The sequence below is a fragment of the Leucoraja erinacea genome, chromosome 8 (assembly GCF_028641065.1).
Source record: "Leucoraja erinacea ecotype New England chromosome 8, Leri_hhj_1, whole genome shotgun sequence".
NCBI lineage: Eukaryota > Metazoa > Chordata > Chondrichthyes > Rajiformes > Rajidae > Leucoraja > Leucoraja erinaceus.
In genome coordinates this window covers 44,742,307-44,770,236 of record NC_073384.1, presented here as the reverse complement: position 1 = coordinate 44,770,236, position 27,930 = coordinate 44,742,307, and the positions used below count along the sequence as shown (strand labels likewise).

Below are 27,930 nucleotides of genomic sequence, written 5' to 3'. Positions count from 1 at the left end.
TGGTTAACTTTCTTTCCCCAATTCTAAGTCACTGGTATTCGTTTTATGTTTGGAAAAGTTTAGTGACCTTTGGGTCTTTTAAATGTTGTATGCAATTTTAAAAGTAAGTTTCAAGAATTAAAATTCATAGTGGGGAAGGGATTATTTTAAGATATGATGTTTTGCGCAATTATATTGCTTAGTGGTCTGCAGAAACTTTGAAGGTGCATAAATAAGATTGCATAAATAATTAACGTTTGCCCTTACTCTGGGCATTGCCGTGTAATGTATGTTACCTATTTACCTGCACTGAAAAGGTGCAACACAGTATAACGTTGAATGTATTTCAGTTATTTCTTCACGGAGTTGTTACTCATTTCCTGATTTACCTAAGGTGCGTGGATGTTGCTGGTATATCACCATTTGTTGCCAATCCCAAACAGTCCTTGTAAATATGATGGCCGGTCTTTGTTTGCATTGCCCTTTATACTTCCAGTGAAAATAATCTCAGTGCTGTTGAGCGGGGAGTTCTTGGATTTAGACACTGATAAAGAAACAGTGGTACATCTCCAAGGCAGGGTCTTGCGTGACTCGAGGAGGAACCCAAAATGACAGCGTTATTTTGTTCACTTGTCATTCAGGTGGTTAAAGGCTACAAGTTTACGACTGAATTGTGTGGTGTATTGCCAATAGTAGATGGTACATACTGTAGCCACGATGCAACAAGTGAGGTAAATTTAGATTGAAAAATGGGTTGCTAGTTATATTGGCTGCTTTGTCCCTGAGGATGATGATATTTATTGCTGTTGCAATTCATATAGGCAAACAGAGAATTCCTTTATGCTCTGCCTTTTGCTTGTATATGGCAAAACAAACTTTATTTGACCTGCACTTGAGATGCTCAGCACAAAATATCAAATCACTGTATTTATGTAAGTGGTTCATTTCATCATCTAGTCAGTGACGACCCTCAGAATGTTGACAGTGGGGGAAGCACGAATGGTAAACTTGTTGAATTTAAACACAGATGATAATATTTGCTCTTGTTGGAAATGGTCAACTTTTGTGAAGAATATTTATTTTCCCCTCTATCATCACATGTTTGAAAGTCGTGTAAGCTTGACAGAAGATAGGACATAGTTACATTTGTTGATGATTGGGACTGGGGCATGCAACAACTTTAACAGCATTGCCTTGGGTTGATTTAATTCACCCCAACTGCCAATAATAATGTGAAAATAGCAATATTTCATATTTCCTTAAGACATGGAAGGAGGGCATTAAACAATTTAGTCTCAGCCAGCTCTCAGAGCATTCCCATTCCATAATCCTGTATTCCATTCTGTCTCATGGCCATTAGTCAACCCTGTTTCGTAGAGTTGTAGAGTCATACAGCACGGAAACATGTCCTTCAGCCCAATTTACCCATGCCAACCATGAGGTCCTACTAACCTGCATTTGACCCATATCCCTCTAAATCTTTCCAATCCATGTACCAATCCAAATGTCTTTTAAATGATGTTAAGGTAACTGCCTCAACTATTTCCTCTGGCAGCTAGTTCCGTATACCCACTGTGTGAAAAGGTTGCCCCATAGGATCCTATTAAATTTTTCTCCTTTCACCTTAAACCTTTGTCCTCTGGTTCTTGATTCCCTACTCTAGTTAAAGACTGTGCACCAAGGAATAAAGTCCTAGCCTACTCAACCTCTCCCTATTGCTCAGGCCTTCAAGTCCTGGCAGCATCTTCATAAACCTTCCTTGAACTTTTTCCAGTTTAACAACATCCTTCCTATAGAAAGGTAACCAAAACTGAACACAATGCGCCAAATGCCATCACCAACATCTTGCACAACTGTTACATATCGTCCCAACTTCTATACTCCGTACCCTGACTGATGAAGGCCAATGTACTGAAAGCCTACTTGACCACCCTATCTATCTGTGTCACCACTTTCAAGGAAGTATGTACTTGCACTCATAGATCCCCCTGCTCTACAAGACTCCACAGGAGCCCTGCCATTTACTGTGAAGGTCCTGCCCTGGTTTGACTTCTCAAAATGTAACGCCTCACACGTATCTGCATTAAACATCATTGACCATTCCTCAACCCATTTGCCTTGTTGATCAAGATCTTGCTGAAATTTTTGATAACCATCTTAATCTACAATATCATCCGCTTTTAGTATAATCTGCAAACGTTCTAATCGTGCCTTCTACAATCTTATCCAAATCATTGATATCTTGGTGTCACTAAGGGTAATTGACTGTAAGCAATTAGCCTCCCAATGAGCGCCTTTTAGGTACTTTCTCAGAAACTAGTGGAAATCCATGAGGTCACAGAGAGAACATGCAAACACACCGTAGTCAGCAACTGAAGTCAGGATAGAACCTGACTTGATGGATTGTGAGGCAGCAACACTAACTGGTGCACTACTGAACTTTTGTGTGAGGCAGGTTTCCAGCCATCGGAGAGTTCCCCCCTCACCCCTGTTGAATTCAGGTTTAGTAAGATGTCTTGTTGCATTCTTTATCAAATGTTATCTTGATGTTGAGATTGTTTTCTCTCATTTCACCATAGGAATTCATCTCTTTTGTCTTTGCTTGTAATAAGTTAGTTCAACATTCTTAATTGACACAAATATCTTATCATGGAATGTCTAAGTTTATGGTCCCTTTGCCCACAATGTTTGTACGGAATATGATGCCAAGTGAAACTGATCTCATCTGCCAGTACATGATCACTCTATTCCCTGCATTTCCATGTGCCTATCGAAAAGCCACTAAATGCTACTATCGTATCTAACTCCACCACCTCCCATTGCAATGCATTCCAGTTTCCCATTACTTTCTGTGTAAAAAAAACTTGCCTTGCACAACTCCATTCAACATTCTCCCTTTCACCTTATAACTTTGCCCTCTAGTGTTCAACATTTCTGGGGAAAAGTTTCTGGCTGTCTAGTGTATCTATGCCTCTCATAATTTTACATACTTCTACCAAGTCTCCCATTAACCTCTGACATTTCAGAGAAAACAACCGAAATCTACCCAACCTTTCCCTGTAGCTGTAACCCTCTAATCCAGGCAGCGTTAAAGGTGAAGTTACATGGTGGAGATCTGGCTGTGTGAGTGGTCAAATCACATTCCTGAATGGTCAAGAGGGCTGCCTCACATTGAATGGTGCCAAGCTTCTTGTGTATTTTTGGTGTTTCATTCATCCAGGGAAAGCATTCCTTCACACTTGTGCCTAGTACACGGTGGAATGATTTGTGAGTGGCAGGCTGCGAGTCAATTGGTGCAGGATGCCTGGTCTCGGCCCTGCTCTAAAATTACATTGAACCCTATGGCTATTGCTATGCTTTGCTTCCCATAGGAAGTAATTCTACAGTTTCCACCCACCAACCCCCCCACCCAACCCCCAACTTCATCCTGGCGTATAAATGAGCATCACAAAAAATAATTCTGGTGAAATTGAGACATAGATTGAAATGGTCCATCAAATGTATTTAACATATGTCTAAGTTTGTTCATGGTTTAGCTTCTTCCCATTTTCATAGTGCCTTAAATCCTAACATCCCTGTTCAAACTCACCATCCCTCTTCCCTTCACCCACGTTGAATACACTTCCACTTAACTGCCTGGCATTTGCTCTTAAAATTTCTTCCATCATCTCTGTATAAAAAGTATTTTGACATCTTTATCTTTGGCTCAGCGCCACTTTTGTGTTTATCTACACTTCGGTGAAATATCTTGGGACATTTTTCCATGTTAAATGCATTTATAAATATCTGTGGTAATAAAAGTGTAAATGGATTGGAAGTAATTATTGGCTCTGAAATGTAAATTAATTTCAGCAAATGCCTGTTCCAGTCTTCTGATGGTAAAGTTTTTTTTTGTTTTCTTTACAAATTATGAAATGAAGATGATTTTGGGAATCTGCTGCTTGCTGAAGTTCTCTTGGAACAGTGCCTGAAAGAAAACACAGTCAAGCTAAAAGATTGCACTCCATTAATGGAAAAGAATGAACCCAAAATGAGAGAAGCCAAAAACCACTTAAGCAGTATTTTAAACAGAGGCAAACTACAAGTGAGTACATAACATGGATCCACTGTGCAAACTATCATTTTAATGTTTTTTCCCTACTGTATGAAAAGGTGGGTTAAGATCACATTCCTGAACACCAAGCACTGGAAGTAATACATTACAAGGTGGCACAGCTGCTAGAGCTGCTGCCTCACAGTGCCAGAGACTCCAGTTAGATCCTAACATCGGGTGCTGTCTGTGTGGAGTTTGCATGTTCTCCCTGTGGATTGCCTCTGGATCTTCCGGTTTCCTCCCACATGCCAAAGACTTGCCGATTTGGGGTTGGAAACAATTTAGTATATTTTTATAGAAATGCAAAAAAATGCAGAAGCTGGAATCTTGAGTACTGGAGGAATTTGGTGGGCCAGGCAGCACCTGTGGTGGGAATGAGCAGAAGACATTAAAGTAGGGTCCGACCCAAAACTTAGTCTGTTCATTCCCTCCACTGACACTGGGCCTGACCCACTGAGTTCATCCAGCACTTTGTGTTTTACTATATTTGGGAGAGAAGTTTATAGCCATGTATCAGATTGATGGCTTCCATGTGTAGTTTAAAAAATGTTTTTGCATTGGAATCTGGCTGGTATGTGAGAACTCTACAAGATGTGGCATCATGGGACAGTAGATTGCTTGTTTAAACTTGTTACTGTGCTTTATGCAGTTTTTAATGTTAGACATGTTGCTTTAGTTTTCTATGGAATGGGGATGGAGCCAAATATAGGCCATACAGGCACATTTCCATATGTGAATGAGGTTAATGTACCTGATGGGTTGATATGCAATAGTTTCATGGGCACCATGAGTTTTTTATAACACTTATAACATTGGGAATGAAAACACATTTGATTGCATTCCGTTATCAAACATAATCAATGTTCGGTCTGAAAACATTTCTAGCACAATAGGGTCGGGGGGAATCAGTGTGGGATGGATAGATGGTGGGGGGTGGGGGGGAGGGGTTTTGAGAAGGCAATCGGTGCAGAATGGATGGATTGAGGCAGGGGAATTAGTGCGTGTTGGTTGGAGTAGGTAAAATTGTGAGGGGAGAGCGCGGGGGATGTCAGTGGGGTTGAATGGGGGGACCAGTACGGGATGGACAGGGGAGATCTGTGCAGGATGGATGGGGGTGATCAATACAGGATGAATGGGGGTAGACAAAAATGCTGGAGAAACTCAGCGGGTGAGGCAGCATCTATGGAGCGAAGGAAATAGGCAACGTTTCGGGTTGAGAGCCTTCTTCAGACTGAATGGGGGGATCAGTACAGCATGGATGGGGGCGGGGGGTCTGTACAGGATAAATGGGGGGGGGGTTAGTACAGTGTGAATCAGAGGTCTGTGCAGGATGAATGGGGGGGGATCACTACAGGATGGATGGGGGATCAGTACAGGATGAATGGGGGGTTCAGTACAGGATGAATGAGGGGTCCAGTACAGGATGAATGGGGGGTTCAGTAAAAGATGAATGGGGAGATCACTACAGGATGGATGGGGGGGATCGGTGCAGGATAAATGGAGGGTGGGTCAGTCCAGGATGAATGGGCGGATCAGTACAGGATGGATGGCGAAATCAGTACAGGATGGATGGGGGAGCAGTGCAGGATGGATGGGGAGTTGCAGGAGAATCAATGTGAGGTGGATAGGGGGATCAGTGCAGGATGAATAGATGGGAGGGAGGTAGAGGGGGGTAGACGGGGAGGGGAGCACAGGAGATGTCAGTGTGGACAATGGAGGCTGGAATGGCGATCAGTGCGGGATTGAGAGGAGGGGTCCCATGAAAAGGAGGGTGAAGGGGAGAGAGAGAGAGGGGGGAAATAGAGAGGGGGAGAGAGAGACAGAGAGAGAGCGGGGGAGACCGAGAGAAAAAGAGAGAGAGAGAGGGAGTGACGAGACGGGGAGAGAGAGAGGGGGGGGGGGGGGGGGAGGGGGAGGGGATCAGGTGGGGGGGGAGGAAGGTAGGTCAGCACTCCTCAGACACAACACCGGCATCATTGCCCCACTGCCTTAGCCGTCCCTGTCCACCGCTAAGTGCCGCCCACCAAAGGGGGAGGCAGTTGGGATCTCCTCGCCACCGCCTCCGCCTCCCTCCTCCGCCAGCCAACAGGAAGGTGCGGAGCCGAGCGGTGCAGATGATATAAGATCTTTGCTTCAGATGGCAGACGGCAGAAGGGGGCCCCCCCTCCCCCCCCCCCCCCCCTCCCCCCTTCTCTCCCCCCCCCCCCCCCCCCCCCTCCCCCCCCTCCCCCCCCCCCCCCCCCCCCCTCCCCCCCCCCCCTCCCCCCCCCCCCCCCCCCCCCCCCCCCTCCTCCCCCTCCTCCCCCTCCTCCCCCTCCTCCCCTCCTCCTCCTTTCCCCCCCCCCCCCTCCTCCTCCTCCTCCTCCTTTCCCCCCCCCCCCCCCTCCTCCTCCTCCTCCTCCTCCTCCTCCTCCTCCCTCCTCCTCCTCCTCCTCCTCCTCCTCCTCCTCCTCCTCCTCCTCCCTCCTCCTCCTCTCCCTCTCCTCCCTCTTCCTCCTCTCCCTCCTCCCTCCTCCTCCTCCTCCTCCTCCCCTCCTCCTCCTCTCCTCCTCCTCCTCCTCCTCCTCTCCTCCCGGCCTCGGTGTGCAGGAGGGTTTGTTTTGAAACCGTTTATCGCTGTTGGCGGAGTGGCACGCTGCGGCCGCTATCAGGGCAGGCGGGGGAGATGGAGCCACTGACGCTGTCGCTCCGACCTTCCGTCACCCCGTACCTAGTATCTTTGCCCGCACTACAGTCACCGCCGACACGAAACGTCACGGTCCTTTTCTCCAGAGATGCTGCCTGACCCGCTGAGTTACTCCAGTTTTTTGGATATATCTTTGGTATAAACCAGTATATGCAGTGCCAAGCCGGGAAAAATGACTCGGCATTTAGGTTGCCTGGCAGCATTTTAGGTGGCCATTGGCCACCTAAAATTTCGAAACCGCTAATTTTGAGCCCTGTACTAAAAACGTGTGGGTTTGTCGGTTAATTGGGCACAGTAAATTGCCCCTAAAGTGCAGGGAGTGGGTGAAGAAGTTGGATAACATAGAACTAGTGTGAACAAGTGACCAATGATTGGCATGGACTCAGTGGGCCGATGGGGTTGTTTCCATGCTTTATCTCTAAACAAAACCAAACAAAAACTACTACCCCCGTGTGTAACTGTTTAATTATAGATTCTTTGTTTTTAAAGCCTGATCTTCGAGTGTGGGTTTTCGACTTGCATCTTTGAATCAATGCATTCAAGATTCTTAAAGAATTATCAGAAGAAATAGTGGATTCATAGTTTGTGATCGTCCCAAATTCCTCGGGTTTTGGAAAGGTTTCCAAAGTTTGGAAAACTTCAAATGTCACTCCACCATTCAAGAAAGTAGGGAATAGGAAATAGAAAACGACAGACTTGTTAAACAACCATCTGCCATTGGGAAGATGCTGAAATGAATTATTTAAAGTAGTAGTTGCATGACATTTAGAAAATGGTCTCTAAATGTAGTTTCGGAAAATGTGAAGTAATACTAACAAATGTTAATAAATCTAATAAGGTTCTGATGAGGCTTGAGGATAAATGTTGAGAGGATTACTGAATCAGAGTGGTTGCAGCATGGAAGGAGAATTCAGCACGTGAAGTCTTGAAAGCAATCCAGCAAGTATCTCTCTTTAAAGCCCTGCAAATTATTTCCTTTTGGATACCTTTCCAGTTCTCCCTGGAATGTTTGCCTCCACTTATATCCTGGTGATGCATTTAAAACGTGATTTTACAAAAAGGTTAATTTTCCCCTCATTGAGAAGTCTTTCTATTGTAAGGGGGATTCAGAAATAAGGGCAGAGTTTTAGAAAAATTGAAACTTTTTTAGCCTTTTCTGTCATGTACTCTGAACGTTCCCAGATCATCTTTGCCGCTCATTCTCCACAACCCTTAATTCCTCTTTAGAGCATAAATTACGCCAGATTTGTATTGTTTCTTGGGGGATAGATAACCATGTTGACTAATAGGAACTGGGAGATTGGAAGATCAGCGATTCAGTGTAGTGTCGCTGAGGAGGGTGAGGTCATTCTCATGGTCAAGATGAGATTGGAGGGGCATTATCCCCAAGCATTCATTCATCTCTAGAATTTTGAGCACATCAGAAGTTTGACCAGGTGGATTAGGGAGGAAAAGGAAAGATGCGGAGACAGTCGATTGGATGATCTGAATTTTAGGCTTCATAAATTTGTTAATGATGAGAATGGAGAGAGTTGAAGACATTGAAGTGCCGTAGAAAAAAAAAAGTTCAGTTAGTATTCAAACTGATTCTGGATTAGGGCATTTAAGGTGGAATGTAGGTTTATTAAAGCAGGGTTGTGACTGCAGTATGGTGGTGATATACGAAGGGCCAAACACATTTGGGAGTTTAAAAATGCAACAAGTGAATTAGAAATATATATTTCTCAGAAGGGGACGTGAGGAAGCTGTTCTTTAATGGCAAAGGGGCTGATGACAAGGGCAAATTGGAACAAGATGAGATGCTAAAGGCAGGAGAAAGTGCCAGAGGAGGACAGTTCAAAAGATCGAAAATGGAAGGTGAGCGGGATTAAAATGTGTATGCACAGAAATTACACAAAGCCAGTTGAATGACCCAAAATCGAACAGGTTAATTGAATGCTAGCCATTATTTCAAGGAGTGAAAGTTGTGTTACAAATATCTAACCTGAGCATCTTGAGGATCGTGTTTATTTCTGGGCATTGTACCTTTTTTGTATTCTCTGGATGATCTAATTGAAATTTGAGCTATTTCTTTCAGCTCTTTCCACACTATCCCTGCCGCCCACTCCCACCCCAAAACTTTCCCAGAATAATACATAATGTTGGATCAGTATAACAAAAAGTATAATAATTGAAAATAACAGATTTTTGTTAAGCAAATCTTTTAAGGATAAGGTATAATACCTTAAAACGGTCTAATTAAATGGCAAAATGGGCTTAAGGGGCTTTCACTTCCCCAAAAAGCTGATGTTAAATTTAACTTTCAAACTTGGAGTATTTTGCAATTGTTGAAAAAAAGATCAATTGCATCTTTTTGCCCAGATAATACCAGAATTCTACTCTATATTCTTGGTTGATTATTCTGGGGAAATTGCAGCACGCTATGATCACTAATTCTAGCCTGTTAAAAAAAAAAAATAATAAAAATCATGATTTCTATTGTTCAGGTGCAGAGATGGATGTGTGCAATTGTCAAAAGGCCATTTATACTTGAAACTGTCCCTGTTGAAAGCACATTGCTTTGTTTGGTGTTCATATGAATCGATATCATGTCCCATATCTCTGAGGCCTTAATTTAATTTTCATAGCTTTATAAATTCTTCCTTTGGAGAAGAAAATAAACAGTTTTTGTTTTTGAAAATTGTATTTCATTTTACGTGCACTTTCTCTGAAAGCAGTAACAGCAGACCTTGTGCCTTCGGTTGCTTTCATCTATGTGGAGATAATGATGTTAGGTTGTTTGATTGTTGTATGTCCTCAAGATGTCATCTCCTGTGTTTGCATATTTTCCAACGTCATCTCTGAATTTACAAGTCAAATTATTACAAGTATTGGAGAATCTATTCTAGTTTTCCTTAAAGCCCCAATTGACTTAAAGTTACCAGTACCTCATTGGATTTTGTTGCCATTTTTTAAATTTCTCTTAGGGCAACATTTAGTTGAGGAAACCAGCAGTCAAATCTTAAATATTTTCTTAATTGTTGAAACATTGTCTCTGTTCTTTTGGTTCATGTAATTTCCATTTCTTGCCACCATACACCGAGTGTTCACAGAAAACTAAGTACATGAAGAAGGGTTTCGGCCCGAAACGTCACCCATTTCCTTCGCTCCATAGATGCTGCTGCACCCGCTGAGTTTCTCCAGCATTTTTGTGTACCTTCGATCTTCCAGCATCTGCAGTTCCTTCTTGAACACATGAAACAAATATATGTGCTGAGAAAGCTAGAGCGCTCTACATTCACTGTTCCCACTACTAATGTTTCTGCTACTTGAGAAAAATATTTTTTGCTAAATCCATTCATCTATAATTTTTTTTTGCTTTTCCAAACTCAGTTCATGAATGCTGGCTTTGGATTGGAGCTGGTAATTGCTTTCAAATATGGAGCCTATTTTTGTGATGTGTTCTAACTATGGCATGACTAGCAGTGATAAATCTCCTGTATACCTTAAGTCTTGATGTCTTCATTTTGTTTTTTCTTTATAGACTGCAAAAAGTAGGCTATGATTTTATTCTCATCCAATATTGCTTTATGTAAAGTAATCCATGATAGACAATTATCATCAAAGTTTCCCAAATTAAGACAATGAGAGAAGCTTGTTCTTCTTTGCACCAGGGATGTCCTTTATCCTGTATCTCACAATCTTTCCATTTTCCAATCACTCGGAGTTGAATTTTATTTATAAAAGATCCTCGAGCAGAAATATGTCATTCGATATTAAGCATATTTGTAAACCACTAATTTATTTAAACTCACGATGCACATTGATCAGTCTAGGTAATTTTAGTATAATATGTTGGCATCAGTCAATCATATGTAGAGTTATTGTCTGTCATGTAGATCAGAATGTGAAGGAATTTGGTTTTGATTCAGCCTTGTTGCTGAAAATTGAAGCAAAGTTTCAATTGGGTCTGGATTTTTTTTGCTTCATAACTTTGTGTTCTATTTTACAACATTTTTATGAGATGGGTACCAACAAATTTGTTTTTCATTTACAGCATAACCTGATGGCTGAAGCCATTCTTACCTTAGCAAAATTGCATTTTGTGGAAGGGTCTTATCGTGATGCGCTCAGCATGTATGCCCGAGGAGGCATTGATGATCTTTGCGTGGATGATGAACCACTTTATAAGAAAAGACTTTTAGCTGAGGCCTACGTTATTAAAGGTAAAGACAATTCGACATTCATTTTGCTGTATAATGACAACTTTAGCACATTTATTGTAAAAATTAAAAAAACTATGGGGAGACAGCGCCCGGGACCCATGCCAGATCGTGACTATGGGTGCTGTCTGTGTGGAGTTCGTACATTATACCTGTGACCACGTAGGTTTTCACCTGCTGTTCCAGTTTCCGCCCACAATCCAAAGACATGCAGGTTTGTAGGTAAATTAACTTCTGTAAATTGCTCCTAGTGTGTAGCATGCAAAAATGGAATTAAAAAAACAGTAGTGTACAAGTGATCGATGGTCGGCGTGGACTCGGTGGGCTGAAGGGCCTGTTTGCATACTGTATCTCTAAACTGTAAACAACTGGATTTTTATTTAAGTGTGACAGATTTCAGAACCTATAGAAATTTGTTCATGCTGTCATGCTTTTGATGTGTTAAGTTGTTAATTGGCATTACCTTGGGCAAGTATCATTAGAAAGATGCTGCTTGAGTTCAGGCCATTTTTCTTGAGGAATTTGCATTATAAATTATCATGATATTTAATTTTTTTTTTTTGCATGAATTTGTTTATTAAAATAACTTCATTTTCTCCTATCTGCTTCATGCTGGGGTAGAATTCCAAAGCTGCAATAACCTGCCGAAGCATTGATCAAGATTCAGATTTGATAAAGAGTGCTGACCTTTTGCAATGCAAACAAGAAGCAATTGGTGGAACTCAGTAAGTTAGGCAGCATCTGAGGAGGCAAAGGTAGACACAAAATGCTGGAGATACTCAGCGGGTCAATTACTCCAGCATTTTGGGTTTTATCTCTGGAGAAAAAGAATAGGTGATGTTTTGGGTCGGAACCCTTCTTCAGACCCTTTTTTTCCCCACGTTATTCCAACATTTTGAGTCAGATGCTTCCTGACAGGCTGAGTTCCTCCAGCAGTTAATTTTCTTTAACTACAATTTACAGCATCTGCAGTCTCTTCCCTCTCCATCATGACCATTTTCATAAATGCGATGGGTTATATGATTCATATAATTATTTCCCCCAACAGATGCTGCCAGGTCTGCTGAGGCCCTCTAGCACTTTGTCTTTTGACTAACATGCCATCACTGAATATTTTCTATGGATTTAACAACAGTAATCAACTAATGAAATAGACACAATATTAAGTATTTAATCATTAGAATTTGTGTTATATTTTGCTAACAGATTGATCATGTACTGTAGTCCTTACTAAGATTGTCACTATTATGGTTTAATGCTGTGTTTTGGCTCTCATTTCAATGGATGTATTTTCTTTGTAGACTCTCCTTTGTATTCTTGGATTGGACGTTATCTTTGTACAGTCTACAGTTTGCAGTGAATTATGATGTCTTGATTAATTTGATATTAATATAATTGATAATCCCAGTAATTGTTTAATTTTTTTAATATTGTTATCATTCATGATTTATGAAAACAACACAGAAATAATGTCTTGTTTTATAATTTGGTTATATGTGAGAAAATTAGTAAATTGTTGTCAGGTATAAAAGACAGGAACTTTGCTATTTTGTGCTAAAATATCCATACGCGTGTGTGAAAAGATAATTGTTTCATCTTTTATACTATATTATTAAATGAAATAATTACTTTCATTTTAGTGGGCTGTTATCTATGATTGTTGGCAGAACTCTGTTAAATATCATGAGGATCATATTGGAGAGAAATTTTCATTTCCTCAATGGATATTTTTAAGGCAGAGATAGATAGATTCTGGATTAGTATGGGAGTCAAGAGTTACAGTGCCATCTATAATGTTTGGGGCAAAGATTATAGATTATATACATCATTTATGTATTTGCCTCCGTGCTCTACAATTTGAGATTTGTAATAGAAACAATCACAGTGCACATTGTCAGATTTTATAAAGGCCATTTTTATACATTTTGGTTTCACCATGTAGAAATTACAGCAGTGTTTATACATAGTATACCCCCCCCCCCCCCCATTTTCAGGGCATTATAATGTTTGGGACACAGCAATGTCATGTAAATTAAAGTCGTCATGTTTAGTATTTTGATGCATATCCTTTGCATGCAATGACTGCTTGAAGTTGTAGTGGAAGATTGCAACCTTCACGTGGTACGCTCTGTTTCGACGAATGCAATCAACCTGGTGTGCACAATCAAATAAGATCAAATAGAACAAATTGTTGTACAACTTTAGGCTGTGCACGCCATACGCAAGAAGAAGACGACTGCTTGAAGTCTGCGATTCATGGACATCACCAGTTGCTGGGCATCTTCTCTGGTGATGCTCTGCCAGGCCTGTATTGCAGCCATCTTTAGCTTATGCGTGTTTTTGGGGACTAGTCCCCTTCAGTTTTCTCTTCAGCATATAAAAGGCATGCTCAATTGGGTTCAGATCAGGTGATTGACTTGGCCACTCAAGAATTGTCTTTTTTTAGCTTTGAATAACTCCTTTATTGCTTTGGCGGTATGTTTGGGATCATTGTCTTGCTGTAGAATGAACCGCCGGGCAATTAATTTTGAGGCATTTGTATGAACTTGAGCAGATAGGATGTGTCTATACACCAGAATTAATTATGCTGCTACCATCAGCAGTTGTATTAGCAATGAAGATAAGTGAGCCAGCACCTACAGCAGCCATGCATGCCCAGGCTATAACACTCCCACCATCGTGTTGCACAGATGAAGTGGTATGCTTTGGATCTTGGGCAGTTCCTCTCTCCTCCATACCTTGCTTTGGCCATCACTCTGATATAAGTTAATCTTCATCTCATCTGTCCACAACTTTTTCCAGAACCGTGGTTGCTCTTTTAAGTACTTGGCAAACTGTAACCCGGCCATTGCATTTTTGCAGCTAAACATTGGTTTGCTTGCAGGGTAACCTCTGTATTTCTGTTTGTGATGTCTTCTGCGAACAGTGGTCATTGACAAATCTACACCTGACTCCTGAAGAGTGTTTCTGATCTGTCAGACAGGTGTTTGGGTTTTTTTCTTTATTATAGAGATAATTCTTCTGTCATCAGCTGTGGAGGTCTTCCTTGGTCTGCCAGTCCCTTTACGATAAGTAAGTTCACCAGTGCTCTCTTTCTTCTTAATGGCATTCCAAAGAATTGATTTTGGTAAGCCTAATGTTTGGCTGATGTCTCTAACTGTTTTATTCTTGTTTCGCAGTCTCACAATGGATTCTTTGACTTTCATTGGCACAACTTTGGTCCTCATGTTGATAAACAGCAATAAGTGTTTCCAAAGGTGATGGAGAGACTGGAGGAAAGACTAGGTGCTGAGAGCTCTCTAATACCTGCATTAAGGCGGCAATTAAACACACCTGAGCAATTACAAACACCTGTGAAGCCATGTGTCCCAAACATTATGGTGCCCTGAAATGGGGGGACTATGTATAAACACAGCTGTAATTTCTACATGGTGAAACCAAAATGTATAAAAATGCCTTTTAATAAAATCTGACAATGTGCACTTTAACCACATGTGATTTTTTTTCTATTACAAGTCTCAAATTGTGGAGGAGTACAGAGGCAAATATATAAATGAAGGGTCTTTGTCCCAAACATTATGGAGGGCAGGAGAATGGGGTTGGAAGGGAGAGATAGATCAGCCATGATTGAAACGCTGTGTAGACTAGATGGGCCAAATGGCCTAATTCTACTCCTATCACATGACCTTATGACATTTGGCAAACTGGGCTGAATGGGGCAATCAGCTTCATTTCAGGGCTTCATACTGAGTGTGGGATCATCCTGAGCACTGTTGCATCACATTATTATGAAACAGGCTTCAACTTCTAAGATTTAAGATTCATTAAATTGCATTTTTTAAGCCATAACAATCATAAACTTTTATTTTAATCGAAAACGATGGCTGCATTGATCACATCAGCAGGTCTTTCCTTCTGATTTGAAATGAGCAATTAAATAATAATTCTATATTGCTCTTTGACTGTAGTGAAAAGAAGACTATTATATTGTCATAGTCCGATGTGAAGTGAAATGATATGATTGCGGCTCACAACTGAAAGATATAATCTCATTTGAGTGCAATCTGACAATAGTGTCTTGTATCACAATATTCCCATGTCACATTGAAGGAAACATAATAATGATGTTGTCATTTTTTCCCAGAAAGGCAGTAGACGAATAGTACATAAAGCTTTGCACAGTTGTCCTGGAGTTTGATGTATTTTTGCCTAGAATGACTAATGTTGTATGACGATGATTGTTGTATTGGAAACTGTGTACATGACCATTTTTTTCTTTCAAAAGCCTAAAATCCACATCTTTCTTGAAAATAAGTTATGTTTTTATTTGTTACAATAGCAACCTAATTTAACAACTTTGTATTGCAGCCAAAGTTTCAAGTAGTGTTGATCAAGAACCGACGTGGAGCTCGGTGCCCATGTAGAATAATAGGATGCTCTAATCTTGGTGGTATTCTCCCAAAGATATTGTTATGGGACAGCTGTAGTTCTTCCAGTATTGAAAGGAGTTTTCTTTGTACCTCGCAAGAGAGAGAGAAGCATGTTGAAATAGTGGCAGAGAGATAAAATTTGCCAGTGAACAGAAGCAGACAACAAGCAGAAATTCATCAAGCAGCTAATCTGCAAAAGGTGATGATGAGGTGGCTGCCATGTTCTCCTTGTGTATGAAAGGCACACCTTCAATAAATCTATTGTACATAGGCTCAAGTGTTGCAGTTAGTGATGCTCTTATTTCGTATAACCATATAATAACCATATAACAATTACAGCACGGAAACAGGCCATCTCGACCCTTCTAGTCCGTGCCGAACACATAATCTCCCCTAGTCCCATATACCTGCGCTCAGACCATGACCCTCCATTCCCTTCCCATCCATATAACTATCCAATTTATTTTTAAATGATAAAAACGAACCTGCCTCCACCACCTTCACTGGAAACTCATTCCACACAGCTACCACTCTCTGAGTAAAGAAGTTCCCCCTCATGTTACCCTAAACTTCAGTCCCTTAATTCTCATGTCATGTCCCCTTGTTTGAATCTTCCCTACTCTCAGTGGGAAAAGCTTTTCCACGTCAACTCTGTCTATCCCTCTCATCATTTTAAAGACCTCTATCAAGTCCCCCCTTAACCTTCTGCGCTCCAAAGAATAAAGCCCTAACTTGTTCAACCTTTCTCTGTAACTTAGTTGCTGAAACCCAGGCAACATTCTAGTAAATCTCCTCTGTACTCTCTCTATTTTGTTGACATCCTTCCTATAATTAGGCGACCAAAATTGGTACACCATACTCCAGAATTGGCCTCACCAATGCCTTGTACAATTTTAACATTACATCCCAACTTCTATACTCAATGCTCTGATTTATAAAGGCCAGCACACCAAAAGCTTTCTTTACCACCCTATCTACATGAGATTCCACTTTCAGGGAACTGTGCACAGTTATTCCCAGATCCCTCTGTTCACCTACATTCTTCAATTCCCTACCATTTACCATGTACGTCCTATTTTGATTTGTCCTGCCAAGATGTAGCACCTCACACTTATCAGCATTAAACTCCATCTGCCATCTTTCAGCCCACTCTTCCAACTGGCATAAATCTCTCTGTAGACTTTGAAACTCTACTTCATTACCCGCAACCCCACCTATCTTAGTATCATCTGCATACTTACTAATCCAATTTACCACACCACCATCCAGATCATTGATGTACATGACAAACAACAGTGGACCCAACACAGATCCCTGTGGCACCCCACTCGTCACTGGCCTCCAATCTGACAAACAACCATCCACCATTACTCTCTGGCATCTCCCATTCAGCCACTGTTGAATCCATCTTGCTACTCCACCATTAATACCCAACCATTGAACCTTCTTAACCAACCTTCCATGAGGGACCTTGTCAAAGGCCTTACTGAAGTCCATATACACAACATCCACTGCGTTACCCTCATCAATTTCCCGTGTAACATCTTCAAAAAATTCAAGAAGATTAGTTAAACAAGACCTTCCAGGCACAAATCCATGTTGACTGTTCCAAATCAGACCCTGTTTATCCAGATGCTTATATATATTATCTCTAAGTATTCTTTCCATTAATTTGCCCACCACTGACGTCAAACTAACAGGTCTATAATTGCTAGGTTTACTCTTAGACCCCTTTTTAAACAATGGAACAACATGCGCAGTATGCCAATCCTCCGGCACTATTCCCGTTTCTAATGACATTTGAAATATTTCTGCCATAGCCCCTGCTATTTCTACACTAACTTCCCTCAATGTCCTAGGGACATTGTTGGCATGTTGGCATGATTTACCAATGAGGAGTAAATGATAGGGTACATTTTTTTTTTTCATTCATATTTTTCAGCATGGGTGCTGCCCCATTCCTTAATGTCTTTGAAAAGTTGGTGGTAAACCAACTTTTTGAACCACTGCAGTTGATGTAACATTTCCTCAACTGGAAGCCATGGATAAACCAGGAGGTACATTCACAGGTTAAGGCCAGGTCCACTGCATACAAGTCAAATGATCCTGAGCGGTATAAGAAGGCCCGCTATGATCTCCGCAAAGCCCTCAAGGATGCCAAGAGACAATACCCAGACAAACTTGAATACCAGTATAATCACCGGACACACAGAGAATGTGGCAAGGTCTGAATAAGTTAATTGGCTGCAAAGCAAGGTCAGGCATCGTCATTGGTGATAGTGCGACCCTACACGATGAACTGAATGTTTTCTATGCTCGCTTCGAGCACAAGGCCAACAGAATGGTGACTCCTGGTCCTTAAGCCTCCAGTGTGCCTCTCCCCAGGGTGACTGTAGCAGAGATAAGATTGGCCTTCCTAAAGGTAAACCCACAAAAATCAACTGGCCCAGACGGAGTTCCTGGCCGTGTCCTTAGCAGCTGCGTGGACCAGCTAGAGGAAGTATTCGTGGACATCTTTAATCTCTCGATATTCCGTTCTGTAGGACCCTCCTGCTTCAAGAAGACTACCCCAGTGCTGAAGAAAATCAAGACCTCATACCTAAACAACTACCGTCCAGTGGCCTTGACATCCACCATCATGAAATGTTTTGAGAGGCTAGTTATGGAACGCATTAAATCCAGTCTACCCAGTGGCTTTGGCACACTGCGGTTCGCCATTGCCACCCCTTACACTCATCCCTAGCCTGGATACGAGAGACATCTACGTCAGACACTTATTCATAGACTCCTATTCATAGCTCTGCCTTTAATACAATCACGTCATCCAAGCTTATCACCAAACTAGCGGGACTTGGTGTCAGTACTCATCTCTGTAACTGGATCTTTGACTTCCTGACCAACAGACCCCAATCAGTGAAGAAAGGGAACAAATCATCCTCCACGATGATCCTCAACATGGGGGCTCTGCAAGGATGCGTTGTCACCCTCCTTTTTTACTCCTTGTACACCCACGACTGTGGAGCCATGTACAAATCTAATTCAATTTTTTAATTTGCTGACGACACAACCATTGTGGGCCAGATATCAAATAATGATGAGACGGAGTATAGGAAGGGGATTGAGAAACACGTGTCCTGGTGTCGAGACAACAACCTTTCTCGAAATATCAGCAAGACAAAGGAGATAGTGATGGGCTTCAGGTAGCGAAGCGGTGCACATACCCCAGTTTACATTGACGGTGCCGAAGTAGAGATGGTTGAAAACTTCAAATTCCTAGGAGTCAATATCACCAACAGCTTCTCCTGGACCACCCACATTGAAGCAAAGACCAAGAAAGCACACAAATGCCTCTACTTCCTTAGAAAGTTTAGGAGGTTCGGTATATTCCTTACAACTCTTAACAACTTCTACAGATGCACCATAGAAAGCATTTTATCAGGATGCATCACAGCTTTGTTGGGGATTAGCTCCAAGACCGCAAGAAATTGCAGCGAATTGTGGACGCAGCCCAGATCATCACACAAACCCTTTTATTGACTCCATTTATACCTCACACATGCCTCGGCAAGGCCGGCAGCACAATCAAGGACAAGTCATACCCTGGCCACTTACTCTTATCTCCTCGCCCATCAGGCAAAGGGTATCTAAACACTGTAAATGCCTTGATTGTAATCATGTACTGTCTTCCGACTGAATAACACGCAACAAAAGCTTTTCACTGTACCTCGGTACACATGACAATAAACTAAACTGAAACCATAATAATGAAGCTTCACGAGAATAATTGGTGACAACTTAATTACTTTTAAGACTAGAATAACAGATTGGATCGAAGGTGTTTTAAGGTCCTTTAAATAAAATATGTAATCAAACAATTATGCAGAACAGTGTTGCAAAAGTTGACACAACCCTGCACCATAGAGTCAGTTAGCTTGTACTACATTTTCTGTAGTGGAATTTGCATCTACAACATAGAAACATAGAAAATAGGTGCAGGAGTAGGCCATTCGGCCCTTCGAGCCTGCACCGCCATTCAATATGATCATGGCTGATCATCCAACTCAGTATCCTGTACCTGCCTTCTCTCCATACCCCCTGATCCCTTTAGCCACAAGGGCCACATCTAACTCCTTCTTAAATATAACCAATGAACTGACCTCAACTACCTTCTGTGGCAGAGAGTTCCAGAGATTCACCACTCTCTGTGTGAAAAATGTTTTTCTCATCTCGGTCCTAAAGGATTTCCCCTTTATCCTTAAACTGTGTCCTGGACTTCCCCAACATCGGGAACAATCTTCCTGCATCTAGCCTGTCCAACCCCTTAAGAATTTTGTAAGTTTCTATAAGATCCCCCCTCAATCTTCTAAATTCTAGCGAGTACAAACCGTGTTTATCCAGTCTTTCCTCAAATGAAAGTCCTGACATCCCAGGAATCAGTCTGGTGAACCTTCTCTGTACTCCCTCTATGGCAAGAATGTCTTTCCTCAGATTTGGAGACCAAAACTGTACACAATACTCCAGGTGTGGTCTCACCAATACCCTGTACAACTGCAGCAGAACCTCCCTGCTCCTATACTCAAATCCTTTTGCTATGAATGCTAACATACCATTCGATTTCTTCACTGCCTGCTGCACCTGCATGCCTACTTTCAATGACTGGTGTACCATGGTGACTGGTGTACCATGACACCCAGGTCTCGTTGCATCTCCCCTTTTCCTAATCGGCCACCACTTAGATAATAGTCTACTTTCCTGTTTTTGCCACCTGACATTTATCCACATTATACTGCATCTGCCATGCATTTGCCCACTCACCCAGCCTATCCAAGTCACCTTGCAGCCTCCTAGCATCCTCTTCACAGCTAACACTGCCTCCCAGCTTCGTGTCATCCGCAAACTTGGAGATGTTGCATTCAATTCCCTCGTCCAAATCATTAATATATATTGTAAATAGCTGGGGTCCCAGCACTGAGCTTTGCAGTACCCCTCTAGTAACTCCCTGCCATTCTGAAAAGGACCCGTTTACTCCTACTCTTTGCTTCCTGTTTGCTAGCCAGTTCTCTATCCACATCAATACTGAACCCCCCAATACCGTGTGCTTTAAGTTTGTATACTAATCTCTTATGTGTGACCTTGTCGAAAGCCTTCTGAAAGTCCAGATATAACACATCCACTGGTTCTCCCTTATCCACTCTACTAGTTACATCCTCGAAAAATTCTATAAGATTCATCAGACATGATTTACCTTTCGTAAATCCATGCTGACTTTGTCCAATGATTTCACCACATTCCAAATGTGCTGCTATCCCATCTTTAATAACTGAGTCTAGCAGTTTCCCCACTACCGATGTTAGACTAACTGGTCTGTAATTCCCCGTTTTCTCTCTCCCTCCCTTTTTAAAAAGTGGGGTTACATTAGCTACCCTCCAATCCTCAGAAACTACTCCAGAATCTAAAGAGTTTTGAAAAATTATCATTAATGCATCCACTATTTCTGGGGCTACTTCCTTAAGTACTCTGGGATGCAGCCTATCCAGCCCTGGGGATTTATCGGCCTTTAATCCATTCAATTTACCTAACACCACTTCCCGGCTAACCTGGATTTCACTCAGTTCCTCCATCTCATTTGACCCACGGTCTCCTGCTATTTCCAGCAGATTATTTATCTCTTCCTTAGTGAAGACAGAACCAAAGCAGTTATTCAATTTGTCTGCCATGTCCATGTTCCCCATGATCAATTCACCTGTTTCTGACTGCAAGGGACCTACATTTGTTTTAACTAATCTCTTTCTCTTCACATATCTTCTGACCTAAGTTAGTCAGACACTGGAGAGAGTGCAAAAAATATATTTGCAAGTTTAACCCATTAAATGTGATGATATTATAAAATAAATAACAGATTGTTGTTTAACTTTATGAAAGAGTTTGATAGATTAATAGACAGAATATGTAATTTAATTTGTGGGAAGGAGTGAACGAGACATGGTCTAAATATTAACCAGGAAATCATGCATAGAAAATATGGAAGTTATAACCACAAACAATTGTGTAATAATATATATTTAAGTGTTTTTTGTAAAAGTGCCTTGGTGGGTGGAAGGGTGGAAGCCTTTGCCATAGACTTCACAGAGATCCATTTCTGAGGTTATTACATTTATTCAAAATTGATTTTTGTGACGTTTCGGGTTAGAACCCTTCTTCAGACTAACAAAAAGCATTTTAGCTTGTACACTTGATCATACGTACATTGCTCTATTGTAAGTTTCAATTTGATAATGAACAGTATTTTTGATGTTTTGCTGCACCATCTCATGATGTGTTATTGCAAAGAATTAGAATTAACGGAAAATACATTTATAAATTGGTGTTTGGTTCTTTGGTTTATGTAATCTATGCTCTGTCCTTAAAATATTTTGTCATTTCTAACAGCTATTTGCATCTTCCACTGCTTAATGTTATTGCAAGGTTAAAAGTCTTGTTCACCAGCTTGCTATGTGTCTAAACAAAATTGATGGGAACTGTGGTTTTCAAATGGAGCACACATGCTATTTTAAAGTTTTATTTCTGACACCTTGGATGATTTTTGTTCTGCATGTAATTGCTACCAGCCTTTGCTCATTAGCAACAGGTGTTCTAATTGCACTGTTGATTTATGGAGGAAAATCGTACATTTTCTGTGCTTAAAAAATCCACACTATTCTTGCAAACAAGAATATTGTTTGCATTTCTGTTATAAATGTTGCTTAATCTTGCTATCTGTCCACTGCTCTCCCATTTTTTTAGCACGGACAACCTGTTTCGCCAATGAAAGTACAGCGATGAGACAAAGTCCATAAGCGGTATGTACACTTTGCACTTCAATGCTGCTCCTGAAAATACACTGCATAAATTGCTTGCTTCGCTAAGATTATACATTAATTGGCATGTTCATTAGATATAAATGAATATGTTCACACTTGCCATAATCAAATTTCTAATTTTCTTAATGTTTGTCTGGCAAGTTTCAGATCTGCCTCTTGGGAGTAATATATTTTGGTTTCTCTACCTATTTATATTTGTTATTCAGTTGGCATTCTACATTTTCAGATGGCTTGCTCAAAAACTAGCTTGTTCTATCCAACAATTCTGAGAATGTAGCATTTTTTTAATCAATACCAGACAGATAATTTATTAACTCTCCTTTGTTAACAAACAACAAGCAGCAACAAGAGGTTAATGCTTTACTAAGATATGCTGAATGTTAGAATGATGCTGTAGATCAGATAGCATTTGTAGTGAGATTAAAAGCATCTTCTTATTTTTGTGTCCATCTTGTTACAAATGTTGATCTCATTGTCATCGCCTGTCATTAAAAGGACGCAAGCTTCCGGCGACAATCAGTGGAAGCCATCACTTGTCGTGATAGATGATGGTGGTAACAGAATTAGCCCAGGATACTTCCAGTTTCCAGCCCTGCTACGTGGATACTTCTGCTATGCGGCCATTGAAAACATGATAACCTTTGGGAAAAAAACTGTTCTTTGCCATGAGATGGCACTATAGGCCTATACACAATGTGTATGTTTATTGCTGTCTAAAGAAGTCCAATGAGTTTCAAGTCAGAAAAATCAGCAACATATTCTTCAATGGTGATATTAATGATTTGGATTTAATTTAGATTATTTCAATGATTTTCCCCCAATCCCCATCCTCCTCCCTCCCCAGTAGTTTTACTTTAGACTGGTTTAAAGAACTGGGTTAAACTAGTAAATAACTAAAATGGGTTGATACCATCAAGAGTATTAAAATCAAGCATCAAATAAGAATCTGGGGTTTTTCTGTAGTTGTATTACAGCATGTGTAGGAGCTGGCTTAGCCCAGCAACATTCACTGATACTGAAATTCTGTCTGAACATCTAATGACTCGAGGTGAAGGGCCTTTGGGCTTTGGATTGATTTATAGGACAGCGATTTTAAGCTATAGATTTTATAATAATACAGGTACACAACCTTTTATCCGAAAGCCTTGGGACCAGATACTTTTCGGGTTTCGGAATTTTTCGGATTTCAGAATGGAAGATTTTTAGCGTAGATTAGGTAGGTAGCGCGGGCGGCTTGAAAAGTCTGGAGCGGCTGCCTCCTCCCTGGAGACCGGGGAATCATTGTAAATCATTGCTTAAATGTTAGTCAGTTAGTTTGGAGGGATTTTATGTGGTGGGTGGGTAGGTGAAGGGGGAAACTTTAATTCTTAGTCCCCTACCTGGTCGGAGAGGCGGGGAGCGGGCAATGCCTTACCAGGTCGCCGTGCAGTAAGCTCCGGAGCGCTGTGGCCACTGGCTCCCAACATCGCGGAGCTGGGGCTGCGGGCTTCGGCCGCGGATGGCGCTGGATTTGGAGCGCCGCGTAGCCAGGGGTAGAGTTGCCGGGATCGGAGCTACAACCGGCGCCACCTGCGTCCGGACGCCCGCAGCCCCAGCTCCGCGATGTTGGGAGTCGGCGGCCACAGCGCTCCGGAGCTTACTGCACGGTGATCCGGTAAGGCAAGGTAAGAGTGGGAGGGTGTGACTGGGTTTATGAATTAGTTGCTGGGTGAGAGTCAGTGGTGATCCATTTGGTGTAACAAAGGATGTGGTAATGTAAAAGGAGATCTTGATCATAGTAGAGGTCTTTTTTTTTTAATGTTTTAGTGCATTGCTTCCTTATCAGGGGATTTTACTTCCAGCATTGACCTCATTTGCTCCCACCACAGTCAGTTGTCTACCTTCCTAGCCTAATGGGGAAAACAATGTTTTCACTGTAAACCACAGGCTTCAGAGCCTCATCAATAAACCAGGATAGCAGATAGTTTTTATTTTCTATTCTGTTAGGATTTCCAGCCCACTCCAGTGTCTTGTGGAATGACAGGTATAGATGCGTTGATACATTTTCAGTCAATGCAAGATAGCTTCAGTTCTTGTGGATAAAGAATAAAGGACCTGTCCCACCAGCATGCGACAGCATGCGTCTAGCGCGACCAACGTGGTCGCTTGAGGTGTACGGCCTCACGGGGCCGGTCCCACTTACAACCGCGGAGGCATTTGGAGTTGTGCAGGGCTGGTCCCGACATCGCACGGGGCTCCGAAAATCCCGAACTGTCGGAAAATCGGAAAAATCCGCCAACGGCCTGTCGGCTCGCAGGCGCATTGAGGGAGTATGCAGCGTCTCGACGGGTTTACGCAGCGTCTTGATGGCGCACGCCTAGCGCGTGGCGTTGTGCGATGTTGTCACTGCCCGGCATGCCGTTGCGTGATGACGTCACCACCCGACGCTGTGCGACGTCCAAATTCAGTCGGCCCGTCTCCTGCCCAGCTGATTGGCGAGTATGATGTCGGGATCAGCCCCGCAGAACTCCATATGCCTCCGCGGTTCGAAGTGGGACCAGCCCTGCGTGGCCGTACGCCTCAAGCGACCACGTTTGGTCGCGCAAGATGCATGCAATCGCATGCTGGTGGGACAGGCCCTTAAGGCAGTACGAGCTACTTTTAATGCTGACCGGTCATTGACACCATGCTAATGAGATCACAACAGTAATTTAGTGGGTTCTGCAACATATCATGCAAAAGATTAATCGACCATCATGATCCCAGCATCTATTTTCCACCATTTTTTTAGTTTAACCATTTATTGATTTTGCAAATTAATATAGATATAACAATGTATTAGGTAATGTAAAATAATTGTTAGATACCTGAGTCCCGGCAAAAAGTGGGGAAAAGTCTAGCAGAACTCAAAGGTGGGTAAACCACAAGAGTCCTTGCGTTGTGGTAGGAATTACTGAGCAGATAGCTGAAACTGAAAACACAATTCTTCAGTCCTTTAAAATATTTATGTTCTACAATAGGTTTGGAAAGTAGTTAATGCAGGAGCCTTGTTAGATTAAGACACAAAACGCTGGTGTAACTCAGCCGGTCAGGCAGCATGTCTGGAGAACATGGATAGTTGACGTTTCGGGTCGGGACCCTTATTCGGACCGAACTTGAAACATCACCTCTCCATGTTATCCCGAGATGTTGCCAAACCCATTGCGTTACTCCTCTTTTTGTGTCTTTTTGTGTAAACCAGCATCTGCAGTTCCTTGTATCCAGGCTTGTTCGATTGGTCCACTGTTGCTTAATTCTCTTCTCCCTTCTGAATCATCAACTCTATTTGAAATCTGAGAATCATTAATTTAAAATAAATTAGTCAGCAATAAAATGTGACATTCCAGATTTGTTAAATGCGAGTTGCATTTAATAAATTGAATATTTTAAAGTCTCTAATTGGATGGCTAAATAAATTTGATGAGTATGTAAAATTCTGAAATAAAAGTGGAAAATGCTGGAAATAATCAGTCAGGCAGCATTTTTGGAAACAGATCAGCAGCAGAGCAGAAAATTGCTGGCATTCGCATCGATTTGGAGCACTTGTATGAAAGATTTCGGCAATTCTAACGAAAGTTGGAGTTAGCAAATGAGGTACCTGGGGAGATATAGATTAAAGATTGGGAATAGATCTACGTAATACTTTTTAAACTAGGAAATATTTGTTTCAATATATATTGCCTCTTATTATTTTCTTAGGAACTATTCTCGAAAAGCAGTTAATTTCCTGTGGTCTTACAGATAAGATATTGAATCTCATCTTAAGACATGACAGTGCAAAGTCCATGCACACAGCACCCATAATCAGGATCAAACCCAGGTCTCTGGCGTTGTATTAGGCCAATCTCACGGGGCGACTTGACGCAAGATAACCAGAGTGAAGTGGTCGTGGTCTAGCACGATATCACACGATATAATGGGGGGTAGATAAAGAGTTCCCACGGTACTCAGCATTTCTGTTATTTGTGCGAGTGACTTGTCCGTCTCCCGAGCTTTCCCGTTAAATCTTGAATGAACATTGTGAACTGTGAAGTGTCACGTGGCACAAATGATGTCACTTTTTTTTTCACACACTATAAATATCCTCCCTTGGTTGAATTGGCTCATTTGGAGACATGCCTGTACTAATGCCGTGACTTTACTGCAGGAAGATGCCACATTACTTAGACGATGTTAGTTGCGCCCAAGTTTAAATTTCCAACGTGTGTTTCAGAGTAAAGAGTCAGCGCAGAATCCTTGATAATTAAAAACTGTCTGAGTCAGCAAGTTAGACACAAAATGCTGGAGTAACTCAGCGGGCCAAGCAGCATCTCTGGAAAAAAGGAATAGATTCCATTTTTGGTCGGGACCCTTCTTCGGGAGGATTGTAGGGGGGAACTGGAAGCAAGAAAAGACCGGGACAAATCAGGGCCAACAACAGATGACCTCTCCTGACCTCAGGAGAGAGAGAGAGAGAGTGTAAGTTACCTAAAATTAAATAATTCAATGTTTATAGTGAACACAGACACAAAATGTTGGAGTAACTCAATGGGTAGGCAACATATCTGGAGAAAATGAACAGGTGGCGTTTGTGTCTATCTTCGGTAAAAACCAGCATCCGCAGTTCCTTCCTGCACAATGGATCTCAGTGTCAAGTCTCTGACCCGTTGGCAGGCCATTCGGCCCACAGCCCGCCCAGCGATGACTAACCCATGTCACAGGGGGATGGTGTGAAGGCGGAGTTAGACAAAGCTTGATTAATGTAACGGTTGGGGAATGGGCCATAATATGGCCAGGGAAATGCTGTTATTCGTGACACCCCTCCGCCCTTTCCCAGCTGTTCTCAATCGCACCCCTGGCCACACAAAAATTTATACTTTAAGAAGGAATACACAGAACATTTAAACTCAGAACGCTTCTAACAGAGTGAGCCATGTGAGCACTTTGATCATTCTCCCTGTATTTGCATTTGACAAAATAGTCGGAAAAAAATGTTTAAAAGTGCTCATACCTTTTGCTATGCCTAATTGGCCCTCACCTCTTCGAAAATAGTCTGATATTCGTAGGTGAAATGTCACCAACAATAATTGATTCTATTATTAATTGACTAATAATTGACTCTATTAGCGGAAAAATGCAATTCTGATCTAATATTATCAATGCCTCCGTCTTTGGAAGCAACACCAGCAATTTATTAAATCTGACTACATGCGGCACAGTGGTAGAGTTGCTGCCTCACAGCCCCAGAGACCGGGGTTCGATCCTGACCATGGGTGCAGTCTGTATGGAGTTTGTATGTTCTCCCTGTGACCGCGTGGGTTTTCTCCGAGTGCACCGGTTTCCTCTCACACTCCAGAGATTACAGGTTTGTAAGTTAATCGGCTTTGGTAACATTGTAAAATTGTCCCTGGTGTGTATAAGAATAGGTGGTCGGCGCGGACTCGGTGGGCCGAAGGGCCTGTTTCCGCGCTACATCTCTAAAATCTGAAGTTAGGTAATGTCTAAAGGAACTGCAGATGCTGGTTAATACGCACAAAAGGATACAAAATGTTGGTGTAACTCAACAGGTAAGTCAGATCTGGGAAGAAAAACATAAAAAGCTGGAGTAAGTCAGCGGGTCAGGCAGCATCTCTGGAGAAAAAGAATAGGTGGCGATTCGAATCGGAACCCTTCTTCAGACATC

At 41.9% G+C, this 27,930-nt stretch overlaps 1 protein-coding gene and 1 long non-coding RNA gene across 4 annotated transcripts in view; both read left to right on the top strand.

Annotated features, from left to right (window-relative positions):
* The window catches only part of LOC129699642 (tetratricopeptide repeat protein 7A-like), a 199,024-nt gene that overhangs the window by 205 nt on the left and 170,889 nt on the right, over positions 1-27,930 (top strand). For 2 of the 3 annotated variants that reach the window (XM_055639614.1, XM_055639613.1), the window contains exons 2-3: positions 3,900-4,063; positions 10,795-10,963. In XM_055639614.1, coding sequence (XP_055495589.1) covers positions 3,900-4,063; positions 10,795-10,963 — 333 coding nt within the window. Of the gene's footprint in view, positions 1-3,899; positions 4,064-10,794; positions 10,964-22,173; positions 22,230-27,930 lie in introns of those variants that run through there. The other variant, XM_055639615.1, reaches the window with a different exon arrangement.
* LOC129699644 (uncharacterized) lies at positions 12,989-15,661 on the top strand. The gene is made up of 2 exons (XR_008723898.1): positions 12,989-14,032; positions 14,140-15,661. It is a non-coding gene; the product is annotated as an uncharacterized LOC129699644 (long non-coding RNA).